Source organism: Aptenodytes patagonicus, chromosome 5 (genome assembly GCF_965638725.1).
Source record: "Aptenodytes patagonicus chromosome 5, bAptPat1.pri.cur, whole genome shotgun sequence".
Lineage (NCBI taxonomy): Eukaryota > Metazoa > Chordata > Aves > Sphenisciformes > Spheniscidae > Aptenodytes > Aptenodytes patagonicus.
This window is the reverse complement of record NC_134953.1, coordinates 19,473,261-19,492,391: the sequence shown is the minus strand read 5'-3', so window position 1 is coordinate 19,492,391 and position 19,131 is coordinate 19,473,261. Positions and strand designations below refer to the sequence as shown.

General features: G+C 43.2%; 1 protein-coding gene across 1 annotated transcript; it reads right to left on the bottom strand.

The window, feature by feature from the left end:
- Nucleotides 1-373: 373 nt before the first annotated feature.
- Nucleotides 374-9,404, bottom strand: LOC143160804 (glutathione S-transferase omega-1-like). Its single transcript, XM_076338965.1, has 6 exons — nucleotides 9,222-9,404; nucleotides 8,967-9,075; nucleotides 6,992-7,214; nucleotides 4,857-4,958; nucleotides 2,570-2,676; nucleotides 374-912 (listed from the first exon to the last, which is right to left on the bottom strand). The coding sequence occupies exons 1-6, from the start codon at nucleotides 9,253-9,255 to the stop codon at nucleotides 759-761; spliced, it is 729 nt and encodes a 242-aa protein (XP_076195080.1). The 5' UTR covers nucleotides 9,256-9,404; the 3' UTR covers nucleotides 374-758.
- Between the last annotated feature and the right edge of the window lie 9,727 nt (nucleotides 9,405-19,131).

Below are 19,131 nucleotides of genomic sequence, written 5' to 3'. Positions count from 1 at the left end.
CTTTACCCCCTCCTCCAGCCTTTAGGATAATTGAGGTTAGGACCTAGACTAAACACAGCCCTACTTCAGAAGGGCAGAGAAGGGTTATAAACACACACTCCCCTAGCAAATCTCACCCAAATTGGAAGCCATTACTAGATGGTCCCTGCAAACGTGACTTTAGCAGGGATAAGCGAATATGGTTGCAAGTTCAGTAGTTTGGCAGTAGTGGTATCTAAAGAGGAGGACAGTTTGTACTAGATAACTGCATCTTAACTTCAGAGACCACACTATCCGTTTTAGCCTTTACAGTGCCTCACTCCTCTCTGCACAATCAATCCAGTGACTAATAGCTGCCTGGAAAGAGGAAGAAAAAACTGCACTTAAAGACAACTTTGTTTGCTTTTTTATTTATTTTCAAGACACCAGTATTACAATTTTTAAATCAAGTAACAGGGTCAGTTCAGGGACTGCCCACCAGCAATGTCTGCAAAGAGGCCAGAGCTAACAGAACATTACCTCTGAGTAAAGCCAACATCTTCCTTCACGCAATATACATGGCCAGCAATGACCTTCCATTTCCTGCCTGAAGCCAGCACATCCTCCTCCTGACAGGAAGGAGCGGAGTTCAAAGAAGGTTTCTCAGCCTTTTCAGCACAGATTTATTCCCCATTATGAAATGCAACCACAGAAAAGTCCCTACCAAATTACACTAGATCCCCACAGCTCACACTGAAAAGAAGCACTGACACTTCAGCAAGCATGTGCCTACTGGCACCTCAGAGCCCATAATCACATGCCTCAGGGCTGTTCTTCAAATAGAGCTGGAGATAATTTTTGAATGTCTGTGGGTCAGTCATTGTAGCCTTGACAGCAGGGTCCTCCTTCATGGCCTCCATCCAGCGTTGGAGCTTTGGGGTGTGACTCAAAGAGCTACGGGAAAAGGAAAGAGACTGAGTAACGCAAATGGGAAACTTGGAGGGCATCAAGGAAGCAAAACAGCTTGAGCGGTTCTATTTTGCTGCTTGTTTTGCTTTCTCCCTCCCAGTATGATGTTCAGCTCAGAGCAGATGATGGAAATACATATCAGATCATAGAAGACAGACTAGCATTTGGAGAGTGAAAGAGTTCTTACAGAGCTTATGCACTCTGCAGAGCTGAGCAAAAATACAAATGAGCACTTATTGTGCAAGATATCAGCATGTTTTTGCTTACGTTATCCCTGCTGCAGAAGACCCAGCTCTTATTTATCATCTGCTCTGAATTGAGGGCAGAGGCTTGTGCACCACTGCCTCCCTCTGGAATGCTTTGTTAATGGTGATTCTTGAAGCAAATGCTGTGGAGAAGGACCCAACCACTGCACACAACCCATGAACCTCTTCTCTCCTCTCTCTTGCATACCAAGACAAGCTGTGCAGTTTGTACTACCCTGCAACCCAGCAGCTCAAAACACAGATGCAGTCTATTGAGGAAACTGAGGACTCGACTAACAGACTAAATCCACAAACCCACTCAGACACATTTGAAAAAAAACAGCATGTGGCAAATTGAAAGCTTAACAGTGTAAATTGTTATTTTCGTTCTCTTCTGGCAGATTGACCCAAGTACTTTGCATTACAATTTCCAACTCCCAAGTTTAGTTAATGCATAACTTCTCCAGGTAACTCCTAACCCTTACCCAGAAAGCATCTTTTCTTAAACATACAATGGCTCAGATCCTCAGTCATTAAAATACCTTAGTGACTCTAGACCTATGCTCTTATAGTGCTTGTAATATTTCCCCTTCCAATCAAGGACCACACAGGAGAAAAAGTAGGTCAGCAACCCATCAGTAAATCCCTCATTTTACAGTGCCTGAAGTTTCAATGCTAAGGATTCCCTGCATCTTTCTTGTTCTTCAAGAATGGTTCAGGCACCAAGGTGCAACTAACTGTTCTATACTCATCTTCCACTTTTATCACCCACTTCCTCATAAAAGTTGACTCTTTAGTCTTGTTTTAAGCCAGCTATAAAATAGTTTTCCTTTGATACCATTTCCGTACATATTAATGCAATACCATGGTAACTGGAGCTGTTTAAGAATATAACAGCCCAAGACATTTATTTACGTATAAAAAAATGCTATTACAACAGGGACAGATCTATTAGCTACAGCAAGGTAGGATACAGTTTACCCATCTCCAGACAAAATCACTCTCCTTTGTCAAGCTAGGATTTCCAAAGAGGAGCAGAAGACTGCATTTCAAGTCTGAGGTTTTGGACCAAGAAATTTGAACCTAGGCCTCCATTCCCTTCAAATAAAGACTATTTTCATCTATGATGTTAGGGATGGAGAGAGAGTCCTGTATTTTGACCAGTTCTTCCAGATCTGTCAAAATTATACGGTAGGAAAACAGACCTGGTGAAAGAAAGCCTGTTTACAAAAGATCCTTGAACATCTCTCTTTTGAGAAGATGCTTCCCCCAAACTGTAACACAATACAAACTTCCTTCAGCAGCCCCCAAGAGTGGCCCATTGCTGCAGAGTGTATGCAAAGAATATTTATGCCAAGGTACTTCAGTATGCACTAGAAGCTAGGCAAGGTACTCACTCCTTCAGCTGTAATGGTTCCAGACGTTCAAACCACGGCCAGATCATGTAGTCAAGCATGGAGATTGAGTCCCCACCATAAAACACAGTGTTGCATTTGGACAGAATCTGTGAGGGGCAAGAGATGACAACTGCCCTCAGAGAGAAAATTACCACAGCAGGACGCTACAGTAACAAAACATTCCCACCTCATAGTGGAATATAGGCATACTGAAGGGATCAGACAGCAAATAATACAGAAATAGCACATTTCTCCTGTGCGTGCAGTATCTGGGGAGTCAGAGCTAGTCAGTAAAGCAGCTGTAATATCAAGCTTAACTATTTCATACACTGTCAGTCCACCTTTTCTCCAGGGGTTCAAAAACTTTCACAAAATATTAATCACTAGTGAGCTGCAGCTTGTGCACAAACAAAAAGGAATTTAGCTCTCAGAATCTGTCAGTTCATGATTTCTTATTTGTCAAAAAGCATTAATGGCACTGACTAATCAAACATAGCAATGCACATGCATTTCTTGAGCAATAAATCCAGTTAAATTTAACATCCAGGTAAACTAGAACACCATTTTAGCAGGGACTCTTTTCCCATGGCACTTGAGGCCAAGTGGTGTCAGGACAGCATTTCCAACCTTACATCTAGAACTGGATTTGATTCCAGGTGCAAAGGGAACAGTAAGCAAGTATAACATCCACACACACCAGAAAGAGCTCCCCATAGCTCAGCACAGAAAGCAGGGCCACAAAGAATGCAGCAAGTTCTCCTGTTACATTTATGTTTCTGATATGTTTTGAGTGCCATGGTCATCCAAGTTTAACATGCTTTAAGGAACCTCCAGAGCTTGGCCTCTTCTTTCATAAGACTAGTCCCCCTGTTTTCAGGCACTTTGGGATTTTAAACATGGAACTCAAGAGACCTTACAAATCTTTGTCTTCAAATTGGGGGACACAACAAATTTGGACAACGCTCCTATGGCATTTACTCCCTGTCCCCTAATCCCCACATCTAGTAGAAATTTTCAAGCAGTCCTTCAGGAAGCATCAAGCTGTTTGAATTACCAGGTGTCTGGCAGAATATAACTTGGCAGTTGCACAGTCCCAGAGACGGAAACACAGCTCCCTCTGTCGGGTAGCAGCAAACTAAATACAGCAGTGTTTCAAAACACTTCCCTTCTTGAATATCTCTTGCAATAGGCTGAGTGAGGTTCACATGGCTCTCTTCCTTCCTCCCATCCTCAGCTGACCTTCAGCTGCTGCTGCAAAATTCTTCAGGGTATAGTAAACTAGAGACACTGAAGGAGCAGCAAGTATTTCGCAGCATAAATAAAGCAGGAGGAAGGTTAATTCTTCCTTAATGTTTAATAGATTTGTATTTCAGGGAAGTGAAACACACATGGCTTCCCCCAAGAACTCATTTGTCATCTGCACTACTCCAGCATCAGCCTGATCAGACAGACAAGACTTGCCAAAGTAAAATTGTTTTCAGAGTAGTCAAAGGGGTGGGGAAGCAGAATGCGCAGGACTGTTAGGAGAATTAGGAAGGTACTAGAAAGCTATTGGTAGCTTTGCACCAGAAGAGAAACACTATGGAGGAATGCTTCTTGACCGAGCCAGACAAGCATTAGACATGACGGCTAAAAACACAGAAGGAATGGGTTCATGATAAAGGCAAGTCTGACAGCTGTTCAGACTAGCCAAGAACAACTACTGACACTAAATCAGTTGCTAATACAGCTTCAAAGCCACCTGACACTTCCCGGAGCTCTGATGAAGTTGCATTACACCACTGTAGCAGAACACGGCCCAAGGCTGGATTTCTGCAAGGGACAGATTACATTCTGCTTCCCCCCACTCCTGACAAAGATAAGCTCTTGAACAAAGAAGATTTTATTTCATTACCAGTGTATCTGCACTGATTTCAGCAGAGCCACAGCACAGATGCTTTTCAGCAGCTCAGACTCCTCAGCCCTTGCTCTTAGAACATGCTGCAAGGTCTCCTTACATTTAAAGCACAACAAAGATATCTAAGACAACAGCAGTCAGCTAGAATTCAGAAAACTCCACAAGTCCACACAGCCTTCATCATACAGATGAAGTTTAGTTTAGCTACTTGGAATTTACTCTAATGGTGCTCTTGTGCATCCTAGGCTGGAGGGAGTAAATTGAAAAATTGTTCATTGCTATAACTACCACCTGAAGGAGAAGAGATCTAGCTCCGAAGGCCAAAGCATGAAAGAAAAAAGGGATCATACAGTGACTGGCAACCAGCTCATTACCATGAAATACTCTTACCTCTTCAAGTTTGCCAAACTTTTCAGCAATCTCTGCTTTCAGTGCCGTGGTGTCCTGTCCATCTTTGACTGCCACAAAATACTTGAAAACTATGGGTGTTATCTATACAAAGGAAAGGATAAAGGTTTTAATGTTTCTATTACAATAATACAAGTCACTCAGAGCTTAAGATGTTAAGATACTAGATGCAAGTTAAATCTTAAGGATTTAACTTTAAAGAGTTAAATAAAGTCCATTAATAAAAATCTTTTATACTTCAGAAAAGGTAAGCAAATGCTTAAAGGAAGAATGAATGCAAATACTAATGAACTTTAATCTTGTAGTAAGAGGAGAACAATGAAAAGAAGGGCGTGTTTCCCATTTGCACACACTACCAAAAAAGTAGCAAAAAAAGTAGCAAGGTGCAGAGTAGTACTCTGCCCAGTTACACATTTCTGAAATCCAAATGCACTTTAATTATCAATATTTAAGGTACTTTAAGAAAGAGATATGCAGCCCAGGATACGCAGGCTTCTACAGACCGGTGCATTTTCTAATTTGGTAATTGTCAGAGAAATTAGCATACAGTACCAGGAAGCTGCCCAGTGGCCAAGCTTAACTAAATTATAGTCTTAAAAGCTCACAGACAAACATTTTTCTAAGATCTTGTCATTCAAACAACCAACATTCAGCGTACGTTTCATTTCTCATAACATGCTTCCCCGTAACCCTCTTCCCATCATGCCTATTCAGAAAGGCTTGTTGTAAATTGAGAGCAGTCTTGCTGAGAAGGACTTGGGGGTACTGGTGGATGAAGAGCTGGACATGAGCCGGCAAGGTGAGCTCACAGCCTGGAAAGCCAACTGTATCCTGAGCTACATCAAAAGAAGCGTGGCCAGCAGGTCGAGGGAGGTGATTTTGCCCCTCTACTCTGCTCTGGTGAGACCCCACCTGGAGTACTGCATCCAGGTCTGGAGCCCTCAGCACAGGAAAGACATGGACCTGTTGGAACAGGTCCAGAGGAGGGCCACAAAAATCATCAGAGGGATGGAACACCTCTCCTATGAAGAAAGGCTGAGAGAGTTGGGGTTGTTCAGCCTAGAGAAGAGAAGGCTTCAGAGAGACCTTATTGCGGCCTTTCAATACTTAAAGGGGGCTTATAAGAAAGATGGGGACAAACTTTTTAGTAGGGCCTATTGCAATAGGACAAGGGGTAATGGTTTTAAACTAAAAGAGGGTAGATTCAGACTAGATATAAGGAAGACATTTTTTTATGCTGAGGATGGTGAAACACTGGCACAGGTTGCCCAGAGAGGTGGTGGATGCCCCATCCCTGGAAACATTCAAGGTCAGGTTGGACGGGGCTCTGAGCAACCTGATCGAGTTGAAGATGTCCCTGCTCCTTGCAGGGAAGATTGGACTAGATGACCTTTAAAGGTCCCTTCCAACCCAAACTATTCTATGATTCTATAAACATATCCTCCCTTCTATCCCCCTTCTTTGTCCACATCTTTTTGCATCTTCCATTGCTTCCTCTCCTCTGCTGCCTCATATCCAAGCTGACTTCTTTCACTTCCTAGACCCTTCAAAGGACGTGCTTCTATTATCTATGTTTAGGGTACAGAGAGGTTACTTCCAGTCAGCCACAGTGCCCACCTCAAATCCCTACTGAGAGCCAAAACCAGTCTCCTTATACATGTCCGATGTCTACAGCCACCTGCCATCTCTTGTAGGTTGTAGGCTCTCTCAGTCAGGCACTCTTCACATTCTGCATTCATACAGTACTTCCTACAGAAAGACTCAGATCAAAATATGGCAATTGTCACTGCCTAGGTCTCAAGCATTCAGCTAGTTTGGTCTACTAACCTTGTCTCTTGTAGGATACTCAAAATCCTGCCTCAGTCATATACACTTTCACTAGCTTGGCTGTTTTCCTGCATCCATCCCCACACATAAACGCTGGGAGCAAGTCAGATGCACAGTGGTTTGTACATGCTCACAGCAAGAGACCCCAAATAACCCCTTCAGTTATTTAAATGCTTCTCCCAGACACAAGACCTCTCTCTTAAAGGACAAAAGCAGCATTGGTAACAGAGCTGAAGTTTTTGGTGCTATAGTAAAGTAAGAAACACAATCCCACCCTGATCACGCAGTACCTTTGAGAAGTGTTCCAAGAGCATCTTCTGAAAGGCTCGCTCATATGGGTCCGAAGGCATCAACTTCTTCCCTGGAAATGCTTCATCCAAATATTCACAAGTGATTGGGGACTCATAGATCAGCTGGCCCTTGCTGGTCTCCAGAACAGGAACCAGCCCAAAGGGGTTCTTCTCAAAGAACCAGTCAGGTTTGTTCTTCAGATTGATGTTGATTATTTCATGGCTAAAAGAGCAAAAGAAACAAGACCCAAACAGGCTCAGTTCTGCTACAGTCCACTCCACACCATGGTGAAATGCAGTCATTACACCTCAACAGCTACAGTACTTGAGAGGCTGAATCCTCGTTCCCCTGCTGTCCTTAGTCTTCCCTGAAGTCCTTCGCAAAATTAACTCTTTGACAAGTAGAAATACTGCCAGGGAGCACTTCCCTTTGCTGGTGAAAATCAGCACTGACTTGCAATGAGTTGTTTGTTAAACTAATAAAAGACACATGAACAGTCTGCAAGCACACAGAGGCAGCCCTTATAGTCATGCTAAAAACAAAGGTCAAGCTCAGGATGCAGCACACTTATCACATGCAGGTTCAGGGACATTCTAAGAAAGAAGCACTTGATTGCAAATAAGCAACACTCCAATTAAGAAATGCAGTTGAACTTTAATCTGATCTTACACCAAAGAGCAAATCAGGAGACCATCATACCTACTTATCTTCCCCCCCTATGGCCTCACATAGAACAGGTGTGCAGGGTAAAGGCAAAATAGATGTTGATAAAAAAGGCACATGGGAAATACGCCTGTTATATTAACAAAGCATGTTATATGCTGTGTTATATGTGTGACCCTATAAAATTCCTAGTAAGCCCAAAGGTCTGCTAAACACAGCTGAACCTTCAAAACAACTGAAACATTACCAGAAGACACCTACCATGTTTAGGTAGCAATAAAACCCCTCCAAAATAACTATACTAAAACAAACCTCCCAGCTCCAAAAATCAGTCCAAAGATACTAAATAAAAACAAAATTAAACTGACCGGGAAGTTGTAGTGCACCTACTCTTTGGAAAAAGAGACCCAAGAAAAAAATAAAACAAACAAGCAAACCCAACTCTCATCTTGCTATCAGAAGAACCGAGCAGTAAGCATTCACTATGCTAACATGGACTCCCAGCTCAGTGCTGGTTAACAAACTGTTGGCAGGCCTGGGACCTGGTGGGAATCAGCAGGTGGAAAACCTGGTCACTTTGAAGCTGTAAACTGAGGGAAGCATTAGTCTCCATTTGAAACACACTGAAATGACATGGCTATCTTGAAAAAGAAACAAACACAAGTACTGAATTCCATTAACTTACTACAGTACAGGAATGAGAAGACGTTATAGGAACATAGTACATTTCCTCTTTTAAAAAGGCCTCTCACTCACTACTGTATTTTGCTAAGCGGTAACGTAACAGAAACACTTAAAATTCATATCTCCCAGAATTTTCACTGCAGCTTACATCAAAACCAAACAACAACATACGTTAAGGCTCTACTCACATTTACCCAGGACAAGCTCAAGTACTATTATTGTAAACATTCAGGATGACAGGTGAGAAAAAAAAAAATCAGCTTGGGTTTTTTCCCCTACAGATTTACTTTGGGCCTTTACATAATTGATTTCATACACAGCCTACTTATTTCCCACGTCAGCAAGACACTGCTCCCCAAAAAAGTCCTAAGAAGTTCAAGCTTTATAGCAAAATCACCCACAGAAACCCTTTTTCATCCAGTTGTTTTGGGGATGTTTAAGGCCCATTTAGGATGCCCAGGTAAGAAGGGAAGCTTGAACCGCCCCCTGCTCCGTGCGAGCCCTGACAGACCGTCACGGGAGCGCGGGATGTAGCGGCACCGGGGGAGGGGGACGACAGCCAGCGGAGCAGGGCGGCCGACGGGGAGCCGCGCACCGCGCCATACCGGCCCGCCGGGAAGGCCTCACCTGATGCCCTTGGCGCGGAGGACGAGGCGCGTCCTCTGGGCGAAGGGGCAGAACCGCATGCTGTACAGCCGGATCACCCCCTCAGGCACAGGCCCCGGGGCCGCGCTACCTGAGGAGAGAGGAGAGAGCCGTTGCGACCGTTATAGTCGTTTTTCCCCTCATCCACAGGCCCGCACTCCCTCCACAGGCCGCCCAGCCCCGGCCGAGGCGATACGGCAGCTGCCCGCTTCCCTGCCCGCCGGGGCCGCCGCTTACCCTTGCCCAGGCTGCGTGAGTGATCGCCCACCATCGTATCGTATCGTATCGTATCGTATCGTATCGTATCGTATCGTGCCGTGCCGTGCCGTGCCGTGCCGTGCCGTCCCCGCCCAACTGCCGCCGGCCCCGCCCGCGGGGGGCGGCCGTGAGGAGGGCGGGGACTACCGCCCCTCAGCGGGGTGTCGGCCGCTGCCGGGGTGAGCTGGCAGCGAGCTGGGTGTCAGGGCCTGTGCGCGGGCCTGCCTCCCTCCCCCGGGGGTTGTCGGCGCCCAGCCTCAGGTGGCTGGCACCCACGGAGCGGGGAAAGCTTGGGTTCGGGTGGGAGGAGCGTCGAGCAGCCCGGTGGTCCCTCCTTGAGCTGACTCTCCTCCCCACCGTGGGTGCTGACCCGCTCGCTGCGACGGCACTATTAAGCTGCTCTTAATGCTCTCTTCTTTAATACCGCAGCACAACCCACCCCAGCTGGCACTCCCATTTAAATGGGAAACCTATGACAAAATTCCACCCCATAGGCCTGGTTTTTTCCAGTGGTGCCTCCAGCAGCTGGTGAGGCACCAGGCATTCCTCCGCTTCCCTCACTGCCTCCTCCCCGGACAGGGCCTCCTGGGCCAGGCCTTCTGCTATGGCAGCACCTATCGCTCTTCAAAATCCAATCCCACCTTGAGGATAACAAGGAGGGTTTCTCTCTCCTGCAGCTATTCTGCTTCATGATGAAAACCCAAAAGGAGACAACAGATAACCTAACAGATAAAGGGGTGCAGCAAATGTTAGATTTAATTTAATTACTACCTTGCAATCATAGAGGGATTCGTGCTTGCTTCTGCAAACATGACCTGTGGGAGCAACAGTATGTGCATAGAGCAAAAGAGAGAACCGAAGCACAGACTGAAGTCCTCTCCATCCCTTTTGCTTCCTTTTCAGTTGAGGTGAGGGCACCAGGGCCTTCCTTGCACCAGCTTTTCCTGGGGTATAATAGTGGAAATGGAGGAGCTTTCCTCTTAACGCGTTTCACACAGTGTCCAAGTTGATCTATGGTCCCCAAAGTAAAATGCTTCCCTTCCTGGGGCTCCACACACTTCCACCCAACCTTCAGGTCAGATCTGTACATTATTAGGAAATGGCACATTTGTAGGCACCAGAGGGCTGGGGCAGCCGTAGCTGAAGGGAGGGATTGTCCTGGCCCTCCTGGCGATGGACATGTCTCTGTCAAACCCCCAAGGCTAATAGAGGAACTGGAGCTTCTCCAGTCTCCTCAGTGGATCCATGCTTGCACAGTGGGGAAATTTTGCCTGTTGATGACTTTTGATTTGATTGTCACTGGCGTTGGGCCTCAGGCATCATGTCACAAAGACCAATATTTTCTGTGGTGATCACTCCTGAAGGCAGAGATGGCCACTAGTAAAGTGACCATGAACCTGACACCATTATCCATTTGAATAGAAGAACAATATGATGTTTTGGTAAGTCATTGCTGTTTGATTATGTAATTAATAAGCAGCTCAGCAGTGAAAGGGAGTGGTAATTTGTTGCACAAGCCTGCCATGCCCTAGGCAAACAGAAGCTTTGCATGAGATGTCCTTTGCCAACAAAATAATTTCTCCTATCATTAAAAAAAACCTGTGTTAGAGGACATATTTCTCATTCCTCTGAGTGCCTGCCCTTAAGAAAGATTCAGCAACATTCTGGGTCATGAAAAAAAGAGAAAATTAATTTGACGTTTCTTTTAGCAATTAAGAAGAACACAGGCAGCCTGCTAACTCACAGCCCAGAGACAGGCACGTAGGAACCAAAAGCAGCATCACAAAATCACGCTACAATAGCCCCTCAAAGGCACTATGGAAAAATAAACCCATTTCCTCATCCTTTCTTGGTTTTGCATGGCATACAGAGCACTTGTGGAGACTAGAGGTAAGCTACAGGCTTGTCCTGCTGCCTCTGGGCAGGAGTGCCACTCCCCATCGTTGCTCTGTAGCACTGTGTGTGCGTAGCTGTATCGCAAAACTGCACACTGCCACTGTACAGATAAGTAATAATGAACTGGCACAAGCAAGTGAGACACTATAAATAACATCTCTTGCTTTAGAAAAGGGAAAAGGAGATGTTATTGCTAATTCTGCTTTTAAAATACTTGGAGGTTCTTACTGCGTTACCATGCTAAAAGCCATAAGTACATAGAGAAAGATTGTAGCTGTACTTTCTCTTCTTTCCAGTGGTCAACTTCTCCACAGCTCTCTTTGAAGCTTCAGGAGCGCTGTCTTACACATCCCAAGAAGAACTGTGGTACCTCATGAAAGGAAAAACAAGAGAAGTGATGGGAGAACAGGTACGGCTGCCTCACTAAGTGAAAGGCCAAGTGCCGCTGGAACAGGAGCAGCGAGCGTGCAGCCACAGCAAGGACCGGTGGGGTGGCCGAGGGAAGGAACCCATGGTCTCTTCCCCGAGGCGGATTCACTTCTACGCCTGGTAAAGCTACCTGCTTTCTAGACACGGCAGCAATGATCACACAGGTTAAAGGCCGCAGATATCGGTGACTGACAGGCAGAATTACCCCATCAGCCAGAGGTCGGTGCCCGTGTGAGAACGGCGGATGTGCTACAGAGAGCTCGTCTCATCACTTTGTACTTAGGTTTCTCCCGCCCAGGACAGAAATGCTCCTTCTTCTATGGCTGCTGGCCCTTTAAGTACCTACCCGTGCTCATTGGTTGGTTGGCGCACGAGCGCAGGCCAATCAGCTCACTGTTTTAAGCCTGGTGGGAGGTGTTTCGTCAGCTAATAGCAGAAACTGTTCTTGTTCCTAGGAGACCGGTGTAAACAGGCTGGTGGTGGTGTGAGGCGATGGAGGCGGCCGGTGAGGTCTGGAGCGCGGGCCCGGCTAGTGAGGAGCTTCGCGCTGAGGCCCCGGGGGGCCGCCACTGCCCCTCGGCCGCGGAGGCCGCGCTGGAAGTGAGGTGGGGGCCGGCCGGGACAGCCCGCGCCCTTCGGGCCTCCATACACACCACACACTCCCGAGTCCCTCGGCCCCGGAGGGCTGTCCTGTGCCCCCGGGGCCCAGCTTCTCTCACCCCGGGTCAGCTCTATGCAGCTATCAGAGAATAGGGCAGGTCTGGCAGGGAAAGGAAGGGAGGCCGCTGTGCTGTGGGTCTGTGTTAGGGCAGCAGGGAGAGAGGGAAAGAAGCACTTGCACTGCAGTGTATAGCAGGGACTGAGCCTTTGGTGGATTTGGATTAAATTTAGGTTCTCTGCCCTTAGAACAGGGAAGCTCTGAAACAGGGAGTAAGTTTTAAGCTGGAGCTTGATGAGTTGATAAGAAGTGTGACATGAGTTGTTGTCTCTTCCAGTGTAGTGGTTCTGGCAGCACACAATCCTGATGAACTCTCAGAGCGTGCTTTTCTTCTCAGTACCTGACCTTGTGAACCCATACAGTTCAGTTCTGTTCATGGCCACATCTCTTTTCTGTTTTACCCAGACTACTTCAACCTCTAGAACTTCCCTGGCTGTTCTGTACCTCCTAAACCCCACTGTCATCACCTACTGCCATGGTTCTTAGTTTTCCTGGTATTCTAAGCCCTCACTCCTGCCTTTCTGTCTCAGCATCTTAACCTGCATGTCAGAGACTTTCAGATTTCCATTTCCCACAAACCTATAACCCACACTATATACAGAAAAACGGTTCTCTGCCAGAGGTCTTAGCAATCCAACAACTTGCTTTTTGGTTCTGAACAAATAGGAGCTGTAGGTGAATTAAGCCCTTCCTGCCCCACCTTGGTTGAGACTTCCACAGCAATCTAGGATGTTTAGACATTTTTTCTATGTAATGGGACAGATGTTTAAACTTCCTTGTCCCTTGTAAGTATTTCAGCTGTTTCATCAATGCTTATAGGACATAGATCCATAATTACAGGTGCAGCACTTTTTAGTGGAAAGAAAATTATTTGTTCTGGTAATAGGAGAAACAGGCTTCATCCTTAACCGTTCTGATACTTGCAGAGTAAAAAAGATACCATCTGAAGCATGTCATTGCTATTCAGAGGAGGTCCCTTGTGCAAACTGGTGTTACTTGGAAGAGCTGTGACCCAGGTTTTCTACTTTGAGAAAACTCCATTATGAAATTAAAATATTATGCAAAATAAAAAAAGAATTTAAGCCCTATTGAATGTGAAGAAAAGCCCATTTCCATAAAATAGAAAAGTCTAAAGTTTGCCTTTCTTATAAATTAATGTTAGCAGTAGTAGTATGTGTATCAGTTTTAGAAGAAAGTGACAAAAATTATTTTGCAGTGGGCAATTGGAATGGTGTTCTGTGCCTGCAGAAAACACAGAATTTTGACAAAACTCATGGTTTCATATAGTCTGTTTTGTATGAACTAGTATTTTTCAGTGGCAAAATGCTCTGTAAGGAAATTTCCAAGCAAGTCTAATTACTTTGCCCCCTCTACATTTCACCAGCTGGCAAAGTTTATGACTGAAATACTTCTGACACGATGTTTATACAGAACTGGAGACAGACACAGCATAGAGAACACATGTGTGAGCCATGGCTAATTACCTGACTCAGTGTGTAACAGACCAGTCATAGCTGACATCAGATAACAGCCTGAATCCTTGTCCCCTTACGCCTTTACTGGTTGTATAAGGATGATAAATTGCACTGTCATCCCATTAATTTATCCCTGCATACATATTTTCTAGACTTCATTTTACCTCTGCGAATAGAAGTTAAAAATACTTCATTTCCACTGATTCAGATCTAGCGTTGGAGAAAAGCATAGATCTGGTCCTGTGAGCATGTTCATAAAGGTCTGCTTATGTGCCATGGCATGTCATACATCTAGTTCTTGTGTAAAAGGTCTGGAAAAACATTCATCAGCTGAAATGTCTCCTCTTTGTTGCCATGGTATTCAGTTCATCTGCACGAGCACGTAGTCGGTGTGCTTCCACTCCTCTCTGGCTACACTTACTCCTCTAGTGTGTAGCAAAAGAGGCCAAGAGCAGAAACTACTCAGAAAAGATAACGAGAAGTTATTGCTGGACATAAATACCTTAAGACTAGTAAGACTAGTCATTTAAAAATGTTCCTCACTGTGAGAGTGCTGAGGCTGTAGTACAATCTTCTGGTAAGAGTACAAAGGATCAGCAGCTGAGCTGATCTTATGACTGACTTACGTTCATGAAAGGAGCGTAAAAACGCTGCTTGCAATTGCAGAGGACAAAGATCTCTTCCAGTCAAATGCTCTTATTTGGAAGAAGAGAAGAGATGGAAAGTTTCTGAATAGAAATTAGAAGAGAAGGTGCTAACAGCAGTGTTGTACACAGAGGATATGTGTTACGCTGCTGAAACTTTTCTAACAGGGTACTAGCAGACTAAGCTGTGGCTCAATCAGACATCTTCAGTTAGCGGTAAATACAAATCCCTTTGATAAGAGGACCCTGATGTTTATCCACACACTTTCTGAAAGGTAAAAACATCTGCAGGCAGTTATGAATTTGTTGATGGGTTGTAAGTTCATAAACTGACTCCTCTTCAGTAATTTATTTCAGTCCTTGCGTAACACATCCTGTTTACATTCCAAAGTTTTACCATGTTAAAGTACTGGTATCTTTAAAGCAGAACAATCCTCTTAGTTATGTTCATATAAACCCAAGCCATGCCTTTGTATTTTTTATTTTACAGGGATGAGATGAGCTATGAAAGTGTAAAAAGGTTAAGCAAACACAATTGGGTCCCCAGTACAGATTGTACCTGTGTAATTCTTTCAGAGTAAAGGTATACTCTATTACTATGATATATGAGCAGAAAAACAGAGCCTGTGAACTGGCTAACTTTATTTTTAGCGAAAACTGAAAGAAATATAACCATCTCTCCATGTTCGTATGACAGTCCTTTGTCTGTGAGGTCTGGGTATGTCAATCAGGGTAAGATTGACCCTATGTTTTTGGAAACACTGAACTAGTGATTCATAATACTAGATGTGGAAGTTATTGTGGTTTTACAACATTGGTATGAGGATGAGTCTAACATCCAAAGCATCAGTTCGGTGTAACTTAGGCTACAACATTCCTTTTTTCACAGTATTTTGAGAAATGTGTGTCTTTGGTTGATGTTTTAACATTCAGTTGCTCTTTCTTAAGTTGGGTTCAGGGATTCTCAAAGAAGAACTTTGGCTTTATCAACAATCAAACTGTCTGCTACCCTTGTGGCAATTACATCCTCTTCCTGGACATCGAAACAAAGAAGACAACAGTGCTGCAGTGTCAGACTGGCCAGGTGGGAGCCTTTGCAGCGAATGGGAACAGTCAAGTGCTGGCCTTTTCAGACCGGAAGCTGAATCCCATCATATATATCTACACTTTTCCAGAACTGAATAAACTGACAGAATTAAAAGGTAGTGATGTGGTAACCCTCCCCATCACCATTTCATTGAAACAAAACTTAAATCATCCAGTTTCTAAAGGATTTTTTTGATAAGACTTGAAAAACAGCATGACAGGAAACTGTCTCATGACAGGATGCATGGAAAGTAGTGGAAGGAATTTTCCACTGCACTACTTTTAGTTAGGCTCAAGCAAGGGAGGAATATGGCAATACAAAATGGAGCTGTTTTAAAGGGAAAACAAATGGAATGAAATGGAATTAATTTTAGGAAAATATAGTCAGAATAACCAAAAAAATCATGCTGCAGTAGGCTCCCAAGCAGACTGCTGAAAGCCACGATGAGAAATCTGAGATGTGAGAGGAATGAGGGTTCTTGCAGTTAAACTTTGGAGTCTGGGACCTAATGTATATTTTTGCCTGCCTCATAATACTTCTCTCCTTAGTTAAGTTGCTTACCCTATCCATGTTTCAGTCTCCTTGCCATTTAAATAAGGCTCAAACTACTTGCTTATTGCATGTATAGGAATGAAATTATGACTGCAAAGGGTTTCAGGGTACTTGGGGAAAAATACGTTACAAATTCAAGGTATTATTGAGAAAAATTTAAAAAATTCCAAGCAGTGATACATAAGGAACATTTTTATGATCAAATCAAAACAATAATCTGGAGTGAAGCAAAGGAATCAGGGGCCTGAAGAATGTCTTTGAAGAGTTAAAGTGGTTATAAAGGAACTGAGAAGAGTACTCTATCTGTGATAGTACACAGTAAAGTCAGGGGCAATTAAAGACCATGTTCTTTATTTTTATGTTTCAGGTAGTGCTCAGCTGGACTACACCTTACTTGCGTTTAGTTTCACAGGCCCTTATCTAGCCAGTTACTCTTCAATCCCAGAATTTGTTCTTTCAGTATGGTAAGTGTAAAAAAAAATTCTCTAATACTGTTTACATTTAATTCATTTTTGTGTGTGTGTGCTGTCTTAGCATAAAGGCTGCAAACTTTCTGTACCAAATTTGCTGTTTATTTTCTAGCATTAGTAGCCACTAGTCAAAATGACTGTTACTTTGCTACAGCTATCTTCTACCTTCTTTGAAATCTTGTGTTTTGGAGTACTTCTAAAGTCTTCAGCATCAGTTAATTATCTGTTCACCCTTGGAAGTTGAGTACCATGCTGTTTGTGAAAGCAAGTTGCCTGCTGAAAAGAGGAGAAGCGTTCTGAAGCTGATTTCTACTTTTTTTGTCCCCCTGGACCATTCACTGGTCCTCTTAATTACTTGTGCTTGATCTTAGTTCTGTCTTATAGTTTTGCTCAGTGGGTGACCATGGGTCACTGGGTTAGATCATCATTTTCTGCTCATTGTCATGAAAATAAATATTATATAATATGGTGCAGATACAGCAAGTTAGAATATTTAATTTTTTAAATTTTCTGTAAAAATATAATCCTGCTCTTGCCTCCGTTGCCAGCAAGCTTCCATTGACTGTGGAGCCTGAGCACTACTTCCAAACAAATGGGGAGGGTGGAGTAGGAGGAAGGCAAGCAAGGACATGTAAGGAATGTTCTGTATACTCCCAATTTAATGATGACCTTTTCTTGTCATGCCTTTCTAATGATTAGTGAAGAGGCAGAAACTCCAGTAACTTCAGAATTTCAGTAATGATAGTAGATACTATTACAGATGCCTCTTCTTTATCCCTTATGAAGAAGAATAATGTTTGCTGTGAACTCTGATTGTACACAGTAGTTCAGGAAGGATATCTGTGTGTATATCACAGTAGAAACCGACAAGACAGCTTCACTGGCCTGAAGAGCTTACATGCTTGTTGCTTACAGCAGAAATAACACACATGGTCTAATGTGTTCATTGTGTGCACTTAAACAAAAATCCACCATCTTGAAGGACTTCTCTAGATTATTCTTCAAAATTGAAAGATCTAGACATGTTTAAATGCTTTAAAGTAGTGGCAATTTCCAAGGCCAAACAATTTAAACCTATTTGAATCAGCATGAATATGACTATCAGCAGCTAATTGTCATAAAAGAACCATCCTAGATTCCAGTCAGAAATAATTTAGTAACAAAATAGAATTACCTTACAATATTAAACTTAGAATTTATAATAACTTGAGCAGAGATGTGTGAATTTACTGTGAGATCAGGACCTTCATTTTTGCAACTGGATTATACTGTGCATTCATTGTAGAAATGTGTGTGTACAAATGAAAGACATCTCAATGTTTAGCATTCTTAATGTGCCATTACAATATGATGATTGCACAGTTCCTGTATTTTAAGCAGATAGTTTGGAATCAGAGGTATAAGAGATGCTTCGAAAGTTTTATCAGTCTCAAAATATAGAAAGCTTCCGGATAACTAAAAGCTGCCTTTCATCTGAGATATTTTATCCCTAGATCTTTATTCTTTTCTTTTTGAAGGAGAGGCTTAGTGCCACATTTTTTTTTCAGATACATGTACCATACAGTTTCAGATCTTAATAAATTATCTACTATAAAAGAGTGTTGGCGCTATCTGTTAGGTATGAGATGAGAACATGCTGACAGATCTTTAGAGAGAGCGCTACACTGATATCTTTTAAAGTCAGAATTGCAGTTTATAGCTTTCTGTCATTTTAATGAGAGTTACTGTGTATGTGTGAATACTTCTCCTTTTTTGCATATGCTATCAATATTAACCATTGTCTTGCATCCTGATCTGTTTCTGTGAGTGAATTTATTACAGGCCAGAACAACAGGATTATACTAAATCCATTTACAGCAGTGTATGCATTTTAGGTTTTTTTCCTTTCAGCAGTAATGACAAATACTAAAGCTATAAATGTTATTTAGAATAACAGTCAGATATATTGTCCAAGAAATTAAGAAACAGTTTTAACCATTTTCTTCAACTGATGTTAATCAGTTCTTGAACAGCACCTAAAAATGCAAATGCAGTCAAGAATTAATCTGGATAACAGAGAAATACGCAAATTAGATGGTGAGACCATAAAATAGGTTACACTAGACAAAAGAAAAGTCAGTGGAAAGCAGATTCCCAGGCTTGTGTCAGCTATACATAACAGCCCCACACAAATTCTGCCCTGTTTTGTGCTCGTTAGTTAATGCAGCCATAGCTTGTATGTCTGCATTCACAACACAATTACTGTATTACCTAATTCATCCATCCATAGATAATCACGGGCTGACTGCATTTTATTTCCTAATTATAATACCTTCCAACTGCAAGCCTGTAAGCATTATAATAATTATTTTACGGATCGGAAAGGCAAGGTTGAGGTCTGGGGTGCTGAAGAGTTAATTGTTTGGGCCCATTCAAGTAGTCACTGATGGAACTAATGAAAAAAAAAATCCATGTCTCTTGGCTCTGTTGGTCTTTTCACAAAAGGAAGTGCACGATGATGTTTCTAAAATGTCAGTTTTCAAAATTATTCTATTATTCAATCTTTTTGTAGCAGTAATAATTGTATGTGTGGCTAATTAACCACCTCCTTTTCATTCTCAAGAGGACCTAACTTGTTT